We start from the raw sequence: 19,439 nt of genomic DNA, 5'->3' as shown, positions 1-19,439 counted from the left end.
ACACTATCGAGTGAACTCCAACAAGCCGCTCTATCCAGACTTCTGCGATATCTCTGTGTGCCCTTTGCTGCACTACAGGAAACACGCATGAGGGATCGGCCCGTCATCAGCATCGAAAATTACACCATATACTGCGGCGATGCTGATGAAAACAAAGTAGGTGGCTGCGCGATAGCTGTGAGGAACGATTACAAGAGCCTGGTGGAGGAATTTGACTCAACGTCGTCTAGGTGCGCCTTCCTACGAATGCGGGATAGCAGAGGACGTAAACTCTGGATCGTAAGTGCTCACGCACCTATGGAAACTGCGAAAAAAAAACTTGAGAACAACAGTAAGGACGCCTTCTATGATGAACTCAATGCGTTGATGTCTAAAATACCAAGCCAACAAATGGTCATTGTCGGAATCGACTCAAATGCGAAGATGGGACTCGAACAGCAATCCGATGTGCTAGGAAAATGGTACTACGCAGCGGAGCGCACGTCGGACAACGGTGACCGTCTGGTCGACTTGTGCGATCAGACTTCATCATCGCTTCCACATTTAAGAGGAATCATCGACGCCATCAGCTCATGTGGCAGGGGTCAACCTTTTAATGCCTGAAAAGCAGCGCAAGCGGAAGATGAGACGTCTTAAGCTTCAGCTCGACTACGTTCTGGCGAGGAACATTCCTCAGTCAGATATGCGAAAATCTAGAGCTGTTTGGGACGTCGCAATCGAGTTCTTCTCAGCTTCAAGATACGGTTCTACAAGAGAAACCAAGAAGTTCCTCTTCAACCGAGAATCGACTTGGCAGGTCTGAAAGACGATGAATGCAGAACAAAATTCCGCCAACGTGTGTCTATTCATGTTGGAGGACGGGCCAGGAAGAAGCCTAGCGATGCCGATTCCTTCACAAAGTGCATCCAGGACGCTGCAAGGGAAACGCTCCCAGTTCTATTGCCACGGAAGAGGTTTGCCTTTGCATCTGCGGAAACAAAATCCACATACAATTATGTATGTGTCGCGCGTAGCGCTGGTGACTTCAACCAGGTAAAGAGTTCCAGAAGGAAGCTGCGTCGTCAACTGCAACAAGACCGCGATAACGAGCGGACGTCAAGAGCGATGGAGTTTGAGAAGGCGTGGGAGGACAGGAACTCGCGGAAAGCCTACGCTTTACTAAAACAGCATAGCGGCAAAATGAAAAGATGTTTCCCTGTCCTCAACACTGCTAATGAGGTAGCTGTCGGTGAAGCAACCCTTCCAATTTGGAAGGCACACTTCAAGACCTTGCTGAACCGGCTAGTACCGTCAGCTCCTGAACTCGAACACTTTCATAGACCGACATATGCGGTTAACGAGGAGCTACCGACCGAGTCGGAGGTCCTGGTCTGTATTCAAAAAATGAAGAATGGAAAATCTGTTGGAGACGACGGGATTAGCGCAGAAATGCTAAAATATCTTCCTCCGTCTGGGATTCGTGATATGACAAAGATCATCCGTTCAATATGGATGGACGAAAAGATACCTGATTCGTAGAGACACGCTATCATAATTCCCCTCCACAAGAAGTTATCCGTCACGGACCCTAGGAATTATCGAGGAATCTCTTTGCTGCGTGTTATGTACAAGGTACTGGAGCACATTATCCTGGACCGACTCATTAAACATCGCGAAGAAACAACGTGCTACCGGCAAGCTGGCTTTCGACCTGGCCGGTCTACGATTAAACAGGTGTTCATCGTCAGGAGAGTGATCGAAATCTGGCAGCGGTATTCGAAGCCAATGCAACTAGCGTTTCTGAACTTTCAAGCCGCGTTCGACTCTCCTCACCGAGGCCGTCTTCTCAACGTGCTCCGCGCCGATGGAGTACCAGGAAAGTTCGCCCGCTTGCTTGATGAAATGAATCAACGAACAACTGCTGCAGTTCGAACACCAGCCGGATGTACAACACCGTTTGAAGTGGTAACTGGAGTAAGACAAGGAGCGGTGGCAGGACCCTTCCTGTTCAATTTCGCCATCGACGACATTATGCGAAGAACAGTCGACCAGTGTCCTGCCGACATTGTCTTCGCACCATCAGGGTGCCCCTTGACTGACCTCGAGTACGCCGACGATGTTGTTATATTCGCGGAAAGCAGTACGAAACTTCAGCATGTTGTCAACCTTGTATCGAAGCTGGCTGCAGCCTACGGACTACGCCTACGCCCTGATAAATGCAAGCAGATGTGGATCTCTTCGAGACCTCGAATGGGAATCAGGGTGGACGGACAACCGATAAAACTCGTCGATGAGTTCTGTTACCTGGGCTGTACGCTGAAGAACAACGGCAGCTACGAGAGAGATGTTTAGCAAAGATGCGCTAAGGCCACGTCTGCATTTAACTCCTCAACGAAATGCCTGTGGTCGACCCCCATCACCAACGAAGTCAAGCTGCGAGTCTACCTATCCCCAATTCGCCCCATCATGATGTACGGATAGGAGACTTGGGCAGCACCATCAACGGTTATGGAGAGGCTTAACTGCACGGAACTAAAGCTGCTTAGACGGCTATTTGGCTACTTTTGGCCTACGGTATACCACAATGAAGATCTTTGCGCAGAAATTGATGTGGCTTACTGGCAGATGACACATGGAAGATATCAACATCTTGTAGCACCATCGAAAGCGACTAAAGTAAATCGTCTTCGCTTCTTTGGGCATATATTAAGGAGACCGGCAGACCAACGGGTTCTGAAGAGTTCGTCGGGTTCAAGCTGGAAGAAGCCACCTGGCCGAAAACGGAAGTTCTGGACTGAGGTGGTGAAAGAGGACCTGAGGACACTCGGCGTGGATAGGCAGTTCAGGCGAGACGTAAGGTTTCGCAGAGTATGGAATAGCGACAAATGGATTGATCCTGTGCAAGCTCTCTCAGAAGATCGAGAAGGTTGGGCAGAGCTGTGTTCAAGGACGGCACACCTCGGCGAAGATACGGGTAGTCACGTCAGGCGATGACATCAGCCCGCCGATTAAGTCAAGTAAGTCAAAATGGGAAATGCTGAGCCATAGCTGCGCTAGGATCCGATCCTATCAAGTTGATCTAAATTCGCATTCATACACACTGGTACCGTCATGGCAGAGCACCTTCTGTATGCGAAAAACTCCGCACAAATCCAATTGTCATCAACCTCCTTTTTTTTCCTTTTTTACTTTTGCACACAGTAGTCGGAAATTGAGAGCATATTTCTCGATGTGAAAGTACGTCGTAGTTAACTAAATTTCTGACGGTTGTGGCAAAATTGACATGTGTTCCTGGCATACGCGTGATTTTCAGAATGATGCATCTATGTGAATTTCTCAAAGATTTTTTTTTTCGGAATGAAGGTTTTGAAGAGAGAAGAATTGACTAGATCTCACTTGGACATTCCACATCACAATGCATGAAAATCGGTTGGAACTCACATGCTTTTAGAACCAACTTTTTCGAAACTGACTAATTTCATATTCAGTTTTAGAAGATTCTGTGGGGGGAATCTTTGCAAAATTTTAGTCCAACGTGTGGTCTAAGTCATGTCCTTAGCTGAGAACACCTTCGAAAAAAAGTGAAAATAACGAATACAAAAAAGCAGCTAGTCGTAGTTTGTTCTACGGAATCGATGGTCGCTTTGTTAGGGTGTTCCACCTTACACCGCACATCTTCTGACGCAATGACGAAAATAATCACGGGTTACGGTCCAAGATAGTTCGGGTTTGGTTGACCTAGAGATGCAGCTTAAAGGCATCACCTCGCGAATCTGGGGTGGTGTCGGTTTCAGATGGGTTGTGTCTATACGGGGTCGTAGTGGTGAGAAAGGTGATTCCGCCCATTTCTTCCTAATTGCCGTAAAAAAAAACGGCCCGGAAGATGCGGCGCGTGCTCAAGGCTGGCGCGCTCCAGTCGCACTCGTTGTAGAAAATAGCGACTGCGGCATAACCCACCTGAAACTCGCACCATCCCAGATTCGGGGGGTGATGCGTTTAAACTGCCTCTTCTGAGAAGACCTTCCAGAAACCGACCACGTCATCTCATTCTTTCTAGTATAGTCACTCATAAAACCATGAGAAATTGGTTATAATAAACAGATTCAAAAAAAAAACCAATTGTGTGCTTAACAAATAAATCGAAATGTTATAATATAGTAAATACTAGTAAATAGTACTATAATGGATATTGATATAAAATTCTGCAAATAATTAGAAATATATTATATGATAGACGTCACTGATAGCTCACTGGAAGGATTGGAAGTGTGTCAGTACATATGTACACATATAAATTGAAAAGTTGATGAAATTCTCAACGTGTATTCGAAGACCCAATTCTCCTTTTGACAGTGATAACAAACAAACTGTCAATAGTTGGATCCAAACCGGAGTCATCATTTTTGCAAAATGGGACGACAGAAAAAACTTTTTAAAATCATTTTCACACCATTTCCTACTATTTGGGCACAATTTTGTTCATCTACAATGAAGACGAATGGTTAAAAGTTCGATCCTCACCGTAGTTTTTCCATTTTACAGAGTGGGAAAAAACAACCAATACAGAACGCATTCTAAAAGCATATTCTCACTATTTTCTACTTGCTTCGCACAATTTTACTCAGTGAAAGTGATTACAGACAATGAGTAGGTCGATCTCCGCCGAAATCTTAATTTTTGCAAAATCGGAAAAATTACTGTAAAGAACATTTCACCATTGTTTTCTTGAAATTGTGTTAGAAGCATTGTTCGCCGCATTTAAATATTATTTAGATGACATATTAGTGATTAGCCCAAGCTCTGTTGGAAATTACTGCTGTACTGGCCGGAATTTGTAGGGCTGAAGAAAACATGAATAAGGATCTGAAGAAGAGATAGAGAAGGAGAAGTGTGTCGGCTTTTTGTAAAAGAAGATTCGCACTATAGAACGCTTATAATTTCCTTTTCAGAGACCCTCTGGTTTTTTTGGAAACTAGCCGAAAAAATTTAAGAATTTCAGCAAATTTTTCAACATTTTCTCAACTGGCTCTCGAGAGAACAGAAGACCACTAGGGAGAAAGTGAGAGTGAATTCCTATAGCAAATTCCTTCTTTACAACATACTTGAGACTAAATTTATTTTATACGCCATGAGATGAGTTACTCGACTTTGTTCGAAGTCATTCATATTCTGAAGCGAGCTGAAAATCTGAGCTTTTTTTCTCGAGATTACGGAAGCGCTGCTGAAAAATTTGGTGCTATGTTTTCAGAGCAATGAGAAAACCCTTAAGTGCAAATTTTCTCGATGATTTACTTCGGAATTCAGAAATTTCTACTTCACAATAATTTTAGCTCTAAAACCGACTGCAGATGTCTTTTTTTTCTCAGTAACAGCACCAAAATTGCTTTTTTGGTGATAATAAAAAAAGTTCTTCATTCAATTCAATTTCAATAGGAAAGATTATTAAATTAGATTAATAAATTCTAAACCCTAAAATCATTCATTCGTGGGGGACCGATCCATGACAGTCACAATAAAAGCAGAGATAAATCTTCTTGCACCATCGTCTGGCAGTGAGTTCGTGCATTTGGTGCATTTTCAATGGAGTACGTGATGTACTTGATTGGTTGTAATGAAGGAGTGCCGAAGCAATGTTCGAACTATGAAAGAAATGAAGTTTATCTCCTAAGGCCTATTATTACTCAATACAATGTTGGATCTGATTAGTTCTATTTCCTTTATATAAAACAATAATACAGAAAAATGCATTGCTCAGATTTGATGGTTATGGCAGCAAGTCAAATTCATAAGAGGTTTTCAAAGTTTTTATTTATCCACGTACATCTGAAACACTTTGTTCTGTATTTCATTACCCTCACAACTTCTATTACAGTATTTACCAGTCTGAATGTCCAGCTAAAACCGGACTTCAGACTTTCTGTGGTGTTCGCTTCGCTCCCCTTCACTAATCAATGAAAATTAATAGTAGTGGCATTTTCTGTAAAAATGGAATTCTGTTTCTCTAACAACGCTTTCTCCCTCTTTTTTATTATAAGTAAAAGGAAAAAATTTCATAGTTTTCTTTCCTAATGCGTCAGTCCTACATTTGGGAAATATTCAAACTTCAGCTTCAAGCAGTCCTTCGATACCAATATAATATAGGTACAATTTGAAAGCATTACCCGAAGTATGGCTATTCCTCCTGATTTTCCCTAACAGTTATCACAGAACTATGTTTTAACAAATGATATTTTAACATAAAATGACGTAAATAACTTCATCATACCGATAAAGATAACGTTCCACGTCATATCATGTAAACGGCTGGCTACTATTTGAGCAGCTGTTTGCATGCATGTCCCCAATTTCTGAGGGAAGGGTGTGATCAAGCTGATGAAGGAAACGTTCGATGGAATAGACACGCGGTGGAGTACAATGAGGTGGAATGCAGCACATATAGTTTTCACGGCCACGAAACGGTTTACAGCGTCTCATTCACCTACAGCGACATCCAATTGAAGTTAATACGCGATATTACTGCCCACGGTGCACTGACTCGGCGCCTTGGTACCCGTCTCACCTTTTGCCGCATTTCGATACCGGCGCACCAATTTGACGTCGGTGAACCCGTCGCACCCTATTTTATAGCTTTCTGGCGTCGACAAACTAACTCGGCGCCTCGGTACCCGTCCATTTTGCCGCATTTCGACGCCGACGCACCAATTTGACACTGTGGACCCCTTTTTGAAATTTCGTGACACACATATACACACACGTGACAGAATAAGCCCGTTATTATATAGCATGATAATGTGCTATACTTCCTTCGTTATTTGATCCTCTGTCCTCAAATTGGCAGCTGATTTTGGATACCGGATAATCACTCGTTTTGATTCCTTATCTCATTCTCAATATTTTCCACTTTCTTGGCGAACGTTTAATAAACAACTCACTTTAAAGCAAGCCGCAAGACTTACTTCAGAACGCATGGTATAACTTTCCCTTTTTCTTGCCTTCGTACTCATGACCCCTCACATGTATTGTCTCGATCACAATCTCGATGTCCTTCATTTGTCTAACATTTTCCCAAACTAGCCCCTGACTAAAAGGTGTCAAGTTGTTCCTGCAAAACCTTTAGACATATTTACGCCATCTTTTTTTTCATTTTGCATCCCTTAAGAGGGTTTTTTAAACGACAATCGGCAGCCTCATCGTCTTTTGGTCCTCGCTCCCTTCACTTTTTTCTCCTCTTCTGACAAGCCTTATGACCCCCTCCTGCTCCGACTCCATTCTTACGATTCCATGGTTGAAAAATTTTCGACGCACGCTTGACCCTGAGTACGAGTAAGAAGTTCAACGCACTGTGAAGACGAATATCTGTCCAGCAGAGTTCGTGCGAGCAAAGAAGTTCTTTTCCTGTGGTAAGTCCTGAAATTACATTAAGGTGAGCATACTTGTTTGTCCACTCACAGTTGTTCGATATCAGCAATGTTTCTTTTCTTTAGTACCGAAATTAATCCAGCAATCAAAATCGATGAAACTGAATGGCATACTCCTTTATGTGCTGCAGCTTGCAGAGTTTTTTTTTTTGAGACTTCTCGGACATTTGTAGAAACGAAACAAAAAAACAGCGTCAAAAGTGAAAGGCTCTTGTTCACTTCTAAATACCACTTTTGTTTCCACAGACTAGTTGTTTTCTTATATAATTCTTATATATTTATTTCTTCTGACTTATAAAAGTTTTTTTATAAGTTTATAAGAAGTTTCCTTTTCGTTTCCATCGTCGTTTGCTGGTTTGTTCTGAATTCTCGGATATACCATTCGATGGATTGGACCGTACTGGATGGCTCGTTTAAGTTCTTCCCATGCTGTCCAAGTTCCTCTCGGAGGTGTGTAACTTTGTTGCCCATTGTTTCTGGAATGACGCCAAAAACTCCTTCAGCTCTTGTGATGGGCTCAGGTGGTACGCGTTACTGATCTGAACTTCTGCAGCCTTTATCTCATTCGCCATGGTTTTTGACAGTCCTTCGAAGAAACCGTTCTCCTTTCGGATGTACTCGCTCGTAAATACGGGTTCCACACACACGCCTTCGACTTCTCCATGGAAAAATAGCGTTCTTCGTTGTCGACTGAACTATAATCAGGACCTTCTCGTAGATCATAGTTCCTCGGTCGCACTGCACTCCTTGACGTGACTGGTTCTCAGTAGGATGTTCTCCAATCATGTCTTGTAGTGTGTGGCTTACTCCTCGCATAGTAAGTGGGTCTGCCTTCTTCGAGTTCCCTCAATGATTCTTGGAACGTGTTGTTCTTAGCCATCTGGTTGATCTGCCTGAGGAAACCGCGAAGCTTCCATGGCACCTCCTCTTCTGTTGGCAGAGTTGGTCCAGGTCTGATGCGTGATCGTTTATATCTGAGGTCCTCAATGGATCTTTTTTGTTCACCTTTGCGTTTGCTTCCTAATTCTTCAAAGGATTCCTGACGCGCCTAGATTAATGCACCAATAAGTTTGTGTTTCAGGGCTTTCACAGGCATGCTTGAGAGACACCAAATAAGCAGGGCAACTTCGTGGTTAGCCGCTCATATCATGGACTTTAGGGTCCATGATACTTTAATAACAGCTCTGACATAAATGCACACGGAATTTCAACATGACACAATGTACAGGTGCCTGAGGACAAGTGGACTTCCAACAGCGACCAACATGACTATAATTCTTTTGTTCCACCAGATATAAGCAATGAAATTGTGGTAATGTTGGATCACTGGAAATCTAAATTGTGGTTATGTTGTTGTTGATAACCTTGCCAAACGGCACCATACACATTGTGGGCATAGTTAAGAATTCCAGCTATCTTAAGTAAACTCGTACTCGAGATTTGCTTGCCACGCGGGTTCTTATATGTCTGTTGGCCAACACGGCTTTACGAATGGGCTTCATTTGGCAGCTCAAACTTGGGTAATTGAACCAACAAAATACAGACACAAGGTAGAAATACGGATACGAGGCATGAATAATAAGTAATTGCAAACAAAACGATACAAGATACAACGAATAAAGACTCGCAAATAATAAAATCGCGTATCGCACAAGAAGGCGTGAAGTGAGGAATTACCCTTGTTAACTGGAGTCAGATTTATACAGAAACAAATGGGCAGGGCTCGGTGCTGAAGGCTACAGAGGTGCTATCGCACAAAACATTCACCAAAAAGGATTGAAAATGCCGAATGAGCCACTAAGTACATTTCACAAGACTATCGATCGCATAAAATATAAGTTGCGAGAATATCGTTCGCAATTAATGGCTTCCCTAAAATTTGAAGAAGAATCGCGTTTTTTTAGCGATATTAAAGAATGTTGGTTGGGATCCGCATTTCGCCAAACAATTCCTTGTTTGAGCGACTGGTAGCCAGAAATGAAGCTGGGATACTTCTCCCAAAGGAGAACAGTGTACTACAAAACTTCCTTTTTTTACATTCGGCTCCTGCCGTTATTCGCCTGCGTTGGTCATGTGCACCGTACTTCAGCAACTGCTCCCTTGTTGCATCTGTAGCTTCCAAACGCCCCAGTGAGTATGGTGAGGAGACGGTGGAAAAACTGTATCTTAGTGGTGCATCGATCGTAGCAAATGGTTAATGCTATCACATAGTATGCGGTAAGAAGGCAACGGAAAATCACGCTCGGTTCAAACATGGTTAAAAAATGTTTATTTTTAATGCACAAAATAACAGCCACTACAATAAAGAAGAGAAATAATGCACCCAAGGGATTAAATCCATCGTCAGCGCTAGATTTTGAGCGACATTACAAACGGAAGACAGAATGCACCAACAATCAAGAAAATGAAGAAAATACAGGAAAAATCAGTACTTCTATTGTATACGAATGCGAAAATCAACTGACAAATGGTTTTTCGATGTTTTCTTCTCTGAAAATCGCTGAATCGTTTCCAAATTTGCATCAATTATTTCTGTCGCGTTTTTTGACCTTAGAAAAGAATATCAGCAATCAGGTTAAATCAGGATCTAAAAGATTATCGATTATTCGATTTTATTGAAACAAGCGGAAAATCACGTAGTCAGTTTATTTGAACAAAAAACTTGATAACAACTTTCAATAACCTATGTGGGTAATTACTCGCTTTAAGTTCCTTACGAACTGCCACGCGGTATTGAACAATGAAGGAACTAATCTTCAATAGATTTATTGTAAATACAAGAATTACAGAGATGATGCTGAAAAGAGAATAGAATTACTGACGAAGTCTAAGGCTGAGTCGATCCTGCTATTGAACCGCAGATATTGATTAACCAGACGTAGAAGCAGGTCTTGAAGGTACTGTGCAAGGAGCTATTGATATCCTCGATGACCGGAGCTGATATTGATGTAGGCGACGTGCCCTGACTGCTTCCTTCGATGACCTTTATACGTTTCCTTCGCCGGGTGGAATGTCTGCGCTTCAATATCTGGAACGATATCAGAATAAGATCAACTACTGTTATGTGAAACAGCCAAAACAACAAGTGATATGAAAATCATTTCTGACCGTACTGTATTATTGATAGTAGCAGAGCTACAACCTAAATATCGTAACAATAACAAAATAACAGCCCTAGTACATCGCTGCAAAACCTTTAGCATCAATAACAGCCTGGCATCTCCGTAGCATCGAGTCCAACAAATTGTCAAGACTGTCGGATAGCCTTCTAAGCTTCTTCAAATTGAGCAATTTTTTTGGGGAGAATTTCTTCGTTTTTTCCTTTTCATGCGACGTTCCAATTCTTCCAATGAATGATCAATCGGATTCAGATCCGGAGGCTAACTTGGCCAGTCAAGAACTTTCACACGACGTCGGTTGAACCAGTCACGAATATGCGAGGATATACGCTTCGGGTCATTGTTTTGCTGAAAGATGAATCCTCTGCCAATGATTTGAAGAGCAAATGGACGCATTGTTGTTTCCAAGATCTCCTCAAAGCCGAATCTGTCCAAATTCCCATGAAATTGGCGAGGAGGTGCGACTCCATGACTACTGAAGCAACCCCAAAGCAGGATGTTTCCTCCACCATGGTTTACAGTGGGCAGTTGATACATGGGATGGAATCTTTTTCTGGCTGGACGTCTGACATACTTAGTACCATCACTTCCCATCACGTTAAACTTGGATTCATCAGAAAATAGAACTTTGTTCCACTGCTGGCGAGTCCAACTAATATGTTCCTTAGCCCATTTGACACAAGCATGTGAAGTAATTGGAGCAGCACGATTCTTTTTTGAAATGAGTGATTTTTTTTGCAGGACGCCTTCCATTGAGTCCGGTATCTTGTAAACGTCTTCTAAACAGTTCTAACTGATGGGATCTGTTGATTTGCGATGGCCAATTCACTTTGAATATCAGAGGCGGTGAGCCTAGGATTAGCACGACTCATTCGAAAGATGTTCCTATCGGCAAATCGTGGAGTCATCCGGCTTTCTCCCGGGTTCGGCGTTACTCCACACGTTGATACCCTCTTCAGAAAAGCGGAGATGGTCGCTCTGGAGACATCAAAGAGCTTTGCTAATTCGAATTGGTTCATTCCTTGATCGATTCCTCGAAGAATAGACTTCCGAGTTTCAATTGACATATGGCGTGCTCCAAATGTTCTACCCATAATCCAAATACAATAGAAAACTATAAAATAAAAAAATAAGGGAGAAAACATAAAAGGTACATAAAACAAATCAAAAATTAAAAGACTGAAAAATGAACATTTTCAGTTTTTCGGAAATAATAGTATTCCTGAAACAGCAAAGTAAACATATTTTTTAGAAAAGGTTTCTAATACCAAATGACATCTCTGGTACGACGATTCAGCGATTTTCAGAGAAGAAAATCTTGAAAAACCGCTTGTCAAAAGATTTTTGGCCGCTACTGATATACTGTGACACACTGAAAACTGGAAACTACACCAAGCGAGAATACGTACTATGTGGATATTACAATATGTCAGGCAACGATTACAGAAACGAAGACACTAAAAAGAAAATGCCGTAAAGGTTATCATCATACTGATTTTGCTTGGTCGCATCACCAATATATACAAATTTGCATCTGGTGCTCTTGAAAAACGTTGCATCTGCTTCCTATCTTAACGTTGATTCCTACCAGCACTAAACACGTGATGCAGAATCTCAACTAGTCATGCTGGAAATTTGCAGCCTAAACGATTTGGAACATTAAGACCATAAGGTACATGCACTTGTTGCCATTTCTATCATTTCTACGCTATAATCTAGCACAATAGTGTAGCCAAGAATTCTAATAATGACAACGTATGAATCAGTGCACAAATAAATCCCTACAATCCTCATTTGAAGTAGTGTTTTGAGTTTATCCTTGCTCGCTCCTCTGACACGCGAACGGACGATGTCAGGCCACGCGGTACTTTCTGACACTACCTTAAACTTGGGTAATTAAACCAAGTCTTACCAATTATTAACAAAATCAACGATAAATATCAACAAACGGACAAATCCCTATATTCACAAAATTGATCTACAAACAGAAAAATGAATGAATAAATTACAGATGCTACCGCAAGGAAACTCTGCAGAATAGATGCGAAACACTGACTACGGTACGCGTGAACTTTCTTATACGCGTCGATGTTATTTCCTGACGCGCATTCCCTATCCCTTATCTATTCAATCTCCGAGTAATGTAACTAAACCTACACGCGTTTTACATACCAACAAACGCACAACTATTGAATATATTAACCTTTAACAATTGTCATTAGTCGTTCGGCGACATCATTTATTTTCTATCACCTTCGTGATACTCCGCCGCACCAGAAGGCGATGGTTCATAGTAGTCCTCAAACGTCTCGAGCTGCTCGCGGAGTTCACCGTATTCCCGATAGTAGCGCTCCGACAATATGGACAAGGCCGTGTAATGGTCGTTGGAGCAACAATAGTTGCATCGTTTCCTCGGTTTTTGCACCTATCGAAACCATGCAATGCGTCACACAAAAACGGCAGCGAATTTTGTTCATGCTGGGCACAGCATGAAGGCTATGAATGGGGCAGCAGTCACTGTTTCAAACGTCGACAAAACTGTGTACCGTGTTGCGGGAAATATTAGGACTATCGCAATCAGAATTTGAAAAAATCTCCTCATCAGTCTTAGAACCTAGTTTGGAAACAAGATTACCGAACCAATTAGGAAGAACGGCGAGTCTTGTTGTTTTACATCTTCTCTGGATTCCGTCAAGTTTAGCCATCGTAAAGCGAGCCGGATTGTGAAGAAGTGTCTGAAGAGACGTGCAAGCACACAAAATTAACGTCCAAGCATTCGGCTGTACATTCAGCAGCAGCGACTTACTATCGATAACAAAGAAATTCCCTTTGTAAGCGCTTTTCTCTTCACACTGCCTTCTCTTTCTCATGCACACGAAGCTATATAAAACTTCACATGGTTCGGTTTACTGTATGGCCAAAGTTCAATGACAAATGGCAACTCCAACTTGGCTTTTCTGACGGCCAGACGTAGGATATACGGAGCCGTACATCATCTTGTAGACGCACCCATTTCTAACAATATTACACTGCACAATGCACGCCTCATCGTATTAAATGGTCAGTTATGAGTGACGATGAAGCGAAGAACGCAGTGCAATGGTTCTGTTTGAAAACCTGCGAACCCGTTATGCAAGAGTACGCAACGTGAATGGGAACCAAAAACATTTTGTTCCTTCTTCGGTAGCCCTCGACAAGAAACGTGTACTTTTTCCTTTGCCAAAACTCGTCTGACGTCATGCGGCTGAGAAAATAGCTTGGCGGAATCAATGTTGAGGATGAAGAAGTTGTACCACGAGGTTATTGCTTTAATGGACGCCTTCCTCGTTGCTACTGGCACCTTTAAAACGTTGTAAAACGTCAAGGAACGGTTGTGTTGTTGTATTGTAGTATAACGGATAAAAAAATTGTGTCGTCCATGGTGACCCTTTGGCCAACTTTAAGATGATGTTGTAGCATGCTGGTTAGCAATTGAAGGTGATTGAGTCGTGGATGATCTGTATGCGTATGTTTTTCAGCTTGTTTGGCTGTTTCTGTGCCATCCATCGTCCACACCATCGTTTTGCTCCCACCGCAACCAAAATGAAACGGCATACATAGGACACGTATTGTGCACGGCCTTTATTCTGAATCTCCGTTTATGGTGCTGCTTCTCCCTGTGTTCTCTACCATACAGGGTAAAGACGTATACGCACAGATATTTTGTCCTGCTTCAATCACTTTCCACTCGGCATTACATCTTACACTTAGGTAATAAAACCTTTATAGAACAAAACCATATTACAAAATTATATACGACAACAATGGAAAGTATAAGAGTATAAGCATTAACCTAGCTAACAATTCTGAGTTATAGTCCAGTGGTATCTAGCTTGGTTACACTGCAAGTTCTAAATCTTTAGTGCGTATACAATAAAAACAAGGAGAAAAAAGAAAAAGGGAACCAAACACAATACAGTGACGGCTTGTTCTTGTGTCCTCGCCTTTTCTCTGACAGAGTGTCACCCGGGTTTCGCAACTGCCGTCACTCTTATTTGTGGAGAGCCCCCAAGCTTCGGTAATTAAACCTTTACAAATAAATAAATAAATAAATATATATATATATATATATCGCCACGCGGGACTTGATCTCGAATGCCTTGAGAAAGACAATTTTATCCTAACGTCAACCACCAGCACAAAGCATAAGGAATCGGCAAAAAAGCACAATTTGATCAAGTTCACTCCTTTTATATTGTAGATGAGGGCGGAGTCGAGTTCGTTGCTGATCGTCATTTGATAAAGCTATGTTTCCTATTCCTAGCACTGATCAGCAAGCTGATAACAAAACTATGTATTAAGTTGTTCGGAAAGAAATGCGCGTTTGAGTTTAAAGAATTTTTTATTATAAAAACGAAATTAAACAAGATTAATTCAAAAGATAATCTCCATTATTATCAATGACTTGTCGCCAACGTTTATGCAAAGAATGGATTCTTCTTTCGAAGAACTCGGCCGGCTGCGACTCAAAGTAGTTGGACACCCAATTCGTGAACTTTCTCTCGGCCAGGGAGTGCTGCATCGACCAGAACAGATGGTAATCGGATGGTGCCAGGTTCATGGATGGTAGAGTTTGAGCAGCCAAAATGTGTTGCCAGTTCTCGAGTGGCTTGGCGTGGATCCAATTCAATGACGGACTTCAACACTTGGTCATCGACGAATTGAGGCCGACTTCCATGTTCTTCGTCCTCCAAGCTTTCATTACCGTTTTTGAAACGCTGGAACCATCGTCGACACTGGCTTTCTGACAGGGCTTCTTCGCCGAATACCTCAGATAGGGCACGATGAGATTCAGCAGCCGATTTGCCTTGCTTGAAGTCGTACCACATGCAAGCTCGCATTCGAAATTTTTGGTCAAGCATTTCCTAAACTTTTTTTTCTTCAAGAAAAACAAAGTAGACATAGACAAAAATATATCAAAAGATGCACAATAAAAATCTCTTTCTAATAGACAAAAACTGTTTTAAAAAATCTTCTATAGTAGAAGAGAAATAAATGGACAAATTCAACGCGCATTTCTTTCCGAACAACCTACAAAAATATACAAATATATACAATATATATACAAAACTATTATAAAGCACGAAGAAACTCAAAGCTACGCGTTCAAGGTCGGTAACGAATGATATAATAACGTGGACGATTGCTTGAAAGCGATTGAGCTAGGATTATCATGATTGGTCCAAGGAACTGTACTAGCTGTAGCTAGGCGACGCACACAATGTGAATGATATACGGATACAAAGGAAACTAATAAAACGTGAAATTATGGCCACTTCAGCCGACAAGACCAGCGAAGATGAAGAAAGTCGAGACCATAAAAGTTGGTTCAAAAAAGGAAAGCAGGAGGAGATAACTCCGAGGAGGAGCGCCCCGGATGCACGGAAGATAAGAGTGGCCAACGATTTCGCAACAGCTTAAAATAGTGAAGTTAACGAATTTTTTGGAATGGTCTCTGCAACTGCGGCCTTTGCGTCCTCTCCAACGGCAGTGATAATAGCGATTGCTTTCGCTTTACGCACTGTGTATCTCCGGTAAGCAAGTCGATGAAATCTCAAGATGAAGTAACTGACTCGTAAGTTTTGCTCAGCACCCTGACACGTGACAATGGTTCAGACCACGGGAGATCTTGGGTAATTAAACCTTTATTGAGTAAGTTTCTAAAGGGTTAATTCAGCAATATATACAAAAAAGGCAAAATTCGAGAAATCCTATTTTCTGAGATAAATTAGACGAAAAAATTAGAACGAGGAGACTAACAACAAGCGACCAGCGAGAACCTTGATACGCGCAAGGGCACTTCAAGATGCGCATTCCCTCGCCAAATCAGCAAATCTCCCATGGAAATACGTTGAGTCCAATCTACCAATGTTGAAAACATACGTATATCGATTAACATAATGATTAACACAATCACGCACGTCTAAGTAACAAATCAAGTATCAAATATCAAGTATGTAGTTAGTCGTTCAGCGACACAAGATAATAGTGGGACGCCATCTTTGTCATGACAATCCTACATAACCTATATTCAAATCCTATATTCTACATACATATTCCTAGTTAAGAACGCGGTTACAAAATAAGGCGAGAACATTTGCAGTTAGAGAAAACGAAGTCATGAAAAAGGTATATATGCCGTAAAGTACTGGAATGTTTCCACGTTCTATGAGTTGTAGAGCAGCAACCAGGAATAATTGTATCATATAATATATAGCAGTAGAATAATGAATGCAGAGACTTCTGTGTAATAATAAATAAGAAAAGAAATAGGCAGTAATGAGGAGACCAAAGACTGGTTCCTTCACCGATTCTGCAGGCGCAGGAAATGTCTTGACGTTGCTGCTGGAGTGCACTTTCTTTGTTTCCAATCGATTCTGCAGCTGTTATCGGACACTGTGACGCTTCTGCTGTATTGAACTTTATACCGATGGCGACGGATGGGAAAAAACTGAGAAACAGATCTTCGCTTTCACATAACAGAAAAATTCTAGCAAAGTTGGTTTTATCTAAAGCTAAATTAGAAGTTATAACGTAATTCTGCAAATCCACAAAGGAGGATCCCTTCTTTCTTCTGCAGAATTTCACATTTTTACCCCAGTTTTTAGTTGTTTTTTTTTGAATACAGAAACTAAAAATTTATTTTGCTCTAGAGCAGCCATCAAAATATGTTATCTATAAAAAGCAGTACGGTTTCTGTGCAAATAAAAACTTCACTCAAATCGTGATATTGGATTTGCAAAATGCAACAACTTCTTTTTTCAGCAAATTTTTGTCTAGCGTAAAAAAAGATGATTTCGAAAAGAGTTCGGTAGTGCACTTCCTGCTTGATGTAAGCCAGTCGTCTGGTGTGCAGAAGGGATTTTCTTTGTCAGTGTCCTTCGCTTGCTTCCTAGAGGTTTTTCGTTTTTCCAACATTTTGATGGGAAAAGGTGAAAAGAATTTTGCCATGTTTCCTTTCTATCGCATTTATTTTCCGTTTAAATTTTAAAAGAAAAATTTGTTTTTCGAGAAAAATGGAAACTAAAGAAGTACTTTTGTATTTAATACAGCCAAATTCCTTCCACAAAATTCTTCTAAACGTACTTCTTACTTCCCATAGTGCTGTTCTGACAAGGTTGTAAGCATTCTTCTAAACCTAACGATACTCACCTACAAGGATTTTGACCGCTAATAGTTATTAAATCCACACGTCGACAGTCAGTTGAAAACAAGATGATTTTGACTTATTAACCTTTCTGGTGTAGTTGTATCATCTGTTGTATCTCTTTATCTCGTTATCTGTTGCAATAAAATCGGCCCAGCGAAGGATCGAACAAATTGTATTATTTGTGTAAATGTAATTGTATTTTGTAAATGCAATCCTAATACTTGTATGAAATAGCGTGTTTTAAAGTAAAATAAATATTTATAGTTCGCGTAAAACAGATCTATTGCAATTCAGTTTCTCAGCATTCATCTGATCCCTTTTATGCAGTTACTCAGCACTTTTTGTGTGATCTAAAGTGGTCGTGGGGTAATTTTGGATTATGGGGTAACATTATGAAGAATTATGACGAATTCTTCTACCTATGAGATATAGATCTATTGCAAATCGGCTGCTTGACCCCAGCGTGTATTGTGAACAGTTCTAAAGAATGATCACCATTCTATCACTCGAAATTTACATATTTTTTAAATTAAGAGCTATTGTGCTTGTTGAGTGTATTTGGAACAGTTTGAGAGAGTAATCACTCTTTTTCTCATGGGAATTCACACAGTTCTTCGGAACTGAGCGGTCAATTATTTTTTAGAGTTTTCGATCATCTCAAAGATATTACTCTTAGATTTTCGGCATTTTCTTGAATTTTCCTTTTCGCGTTTTTTTTTAAATTGATGTTTTATGTTGTGCTATAGTGTGCCTACGAGGTTTTTAGATGGAACCTTTATTTGCCTGACGTTTCGGCTTTTTCGCCGTCTTCAGAGGCCTAAATAGAGGATGACTGGAACAGTGCTACGTTTATCCCGTGAAGTGCCACACCACCCTGGGTCAGTGTTTCGATAATCGTTCAGGGTAGTGAAAACAGAAACCTATCTACATTGAAAATGGTCTTACGTTTTGCTCCACCGGATGTGGCGCGGCTGGTTGCACGCACTTGTCACTCAGTGTACCAGCGAATGAGTATTACTGCGTGTAGATCACCAGCGACGTAGATTATTTTCTTTTTCGTTACATTATAGACATTTGGCTTGGTTTTTAAATTTTCTTTTCTATGCAGCATACTCTTTTCTACGGATTTCGTAATCGCATCTATGGTCTCGCGCGGCCATTTGAAACCATTTTCTTTATCACTTGAATATTGTTGATATTAAAACGACAATTTTCAGCTGCTTAGGTATGGAAACAAAATAGCAGCGCACCATCCTAATGGTTTACACTTCATTCTGTTTCATTATTACTTTCGTCCCTTTGCTTAAAGACATCATTCCACGAATCTGAGGTGGTACGGATTTCAAGTGGAGTATTTGTATACGGGATAGTTGATTATGGAACGGAGTGTGATTCTGTCCATTTCCTCCTAATTGCCGTAAAAAACGGTCCGAAAGATGCGGCGCGTGCACACGGCTGGCGCGCTCCAATCGAACTCCTCGTGGAAAATAGTGCGCCGGAACGCTTGAAGCCGTATCTTCCGAGCCGTTTTTTACGGCAATTAGGAAGAAATAGACGGAGATCACCTTTCTCTCCATAATCTATGACTCCGTATACGAATACTCCACCGTACCACTCCAGATTCGTGGGGTGATGCCTTTAAGTTCATCTAGTGTCCTACATCGTTTTCCAAGTTTTTTTTTCACTCATTTTACGCCTCGTCTAGTTGAGATTTATGTTCTCCGCAAAATGTCG

At 41.2% G+C, this 19,439-nt stretch overlaps 8 protein-coding genes across 9 annotated transcripts; 4 read left to right on the top strand and 4 right to left on the bottom strand.

Moving 5' to 3' along the window:
- Positions 1 to 87: 87 nt before the first annotated feature.
- RB195_009361 (uncharacterized protein) lies at positions 88 to 1,518 on the top strand (the record flags this gene model as incomplete). Of its 2 annotated transcripts, XM_064189882.1 has the most annotated exons (3): positions 88 to 493; positions 549 to 743; positions 797 to 1,518. In XM_064189882.1, 3 exons carry the CDS (start codon positions 88 to 90, stop codon positions 1,516 to 1,518), a joined length of 1,323 nt encoding a protein of 440 aa, XP_064047463.1. The 2 variants fall into 2 exon arrangements, with proteins under 2 accessions (XP_064047463.1, XP_064047465.1); XM_064189881.1 differs by lacking the exon at positions 797 to 1,518 and having other exon boundaries at positions 88 to 603.
- Positions 683 to 1,518, top strand: RB195_009360 (uncharacterized protein; the record flags this gene model as incomplete). The annotated part of the gene is made up of 2 exons (XM_064189880.1): positions 683 to 796; positions 910 to 1,518. The coding sequence occupies 2 exons, from the start codon at positions 683 to 685 to the stop codon at positions 1,516 to 1,518; spliced, it is 723 nt and encodes a 240-aa protein (XP_064047464.1).
- Positions 1,519 to 1,602: 84 nt separating this feature from the next.
- RB195_009359 (uncharacterized protein) lies at positions 1,603 to 2,331 on the top strand (the record flags this gene model as incomplete). Its single annotated transcript, XM_064189879.1, has 1 exon — positions 1,603 to 2,331. One exon carries the CDS (start codon positions 1,603 to 1,605, stop codon positions 2,329 to 2,331), a length of 729 nt encoding a protein of 242 aa, XP_064047462.1.
- A 156-nt stretch (positions 2,332 to 2,487) lies between these two features.
- On the top strand, positions 2,488 to 2,973 carry RB195_009358 (uncharacterized protein; the record flags this gene model as incomplete). Its single annotated transcript, XM_064189878.1, has 1 exon — positions 2,488 to 2,973. One exon carries the CDS (start codon positions 2,488 to 2,490, stop codon positions 2,971 to 2,973), a length of 486 nt encoding a protein of 161 aa, XP_064047461.1.
- Positions 2,974 to 10,777: 7,804 nt separating this feature from the next.
- On the bottom strand, positions 10,778 to 11,269 carry RB195_009357 (uncharacterized protein; the record flags this gene model as incomplete). The annotated part of the gene is made up of 1 exon (XM_064189877.1): positions 10,778 to 11,269. One exon carries the CDS (start codon positions 11,267 to 11,269, stop codon positions 10,778 to 10,780), a length of 492 nt encoding a protein of 163 aa, XP_064047460.1.
- A 26-nt stretch (positions 11,270 to 11,295) lies between these two features.
- RB195_009356 (uncharacterized protein) lies at positions 11,296 to 11,610 on the bottom strand (the record flags this gene model as incomplete). The annotated part of the gene is made up of 1 exon (XM_064189876.1): positions 11,296 to 11,610. The coding sequence occupies one exon, from the start codon at positions 11,608 to 11,610 to the stop codon at positions 11,296 to 11,298; it is 315 nt and encodes a 104-aa protein (XP_064047459.1).
- Positions 11,611 to 12,134: 524 nt separating this feature from the next.
- Positions 12,135 to 14,062, bottom strand: RB195_009355 (uncharacterized protein; the record flags this gene model as incomplete). Its single annotated transcript, XM_064189875.1, has 3 exons — positions 12,135 to 12,158; positions 12,302 to 12,397; positions 13,943 to 14,062. The coding sequence occupies 3 exons, from the start codon at positions 14,060 to 14,062 to the stop codon at positions 12,135 to 12,137; spliced, it is 240 nt and encodes a 79-aa protein (XP_064047458.1).
- Positions 14,063 to 15,021: 959 nt separating this feature from the next.
- Positions 15,022 to 15,417, bottom strand: RB195_009354 (uncharacterized protein; the record flags this gene model as incomplete). The annotated part of the gene is made up of 1 exon (XM_064189874.1): positions 15,022 to 15,417. One exon carries the CDS (start codon positions 15,415 to 15,417, stop codon positions 15,022 to 15,024), a length of 396 nt encoding a protein of 131 aa, XP_064047457.1.
- Positions 15,418 to 19,439: the final 4,022 nt, after the last annotated feature.

Source organism: Necator americanus, chromosome III (assembly GCF_031761385.1).
Source record: "Necator americanus strain Aroian chromosome III, whole genome shotgun sequence".
Lineage (NCBI taxonomy): Eukaryota > Metazoa > Nematoda > Chromadorea > Rhabditida > Ancylostomatidae > Necator > Necator americanus.
This window is presented reverse-complemented; position numbering and strand designations above follow the sequence as displayed.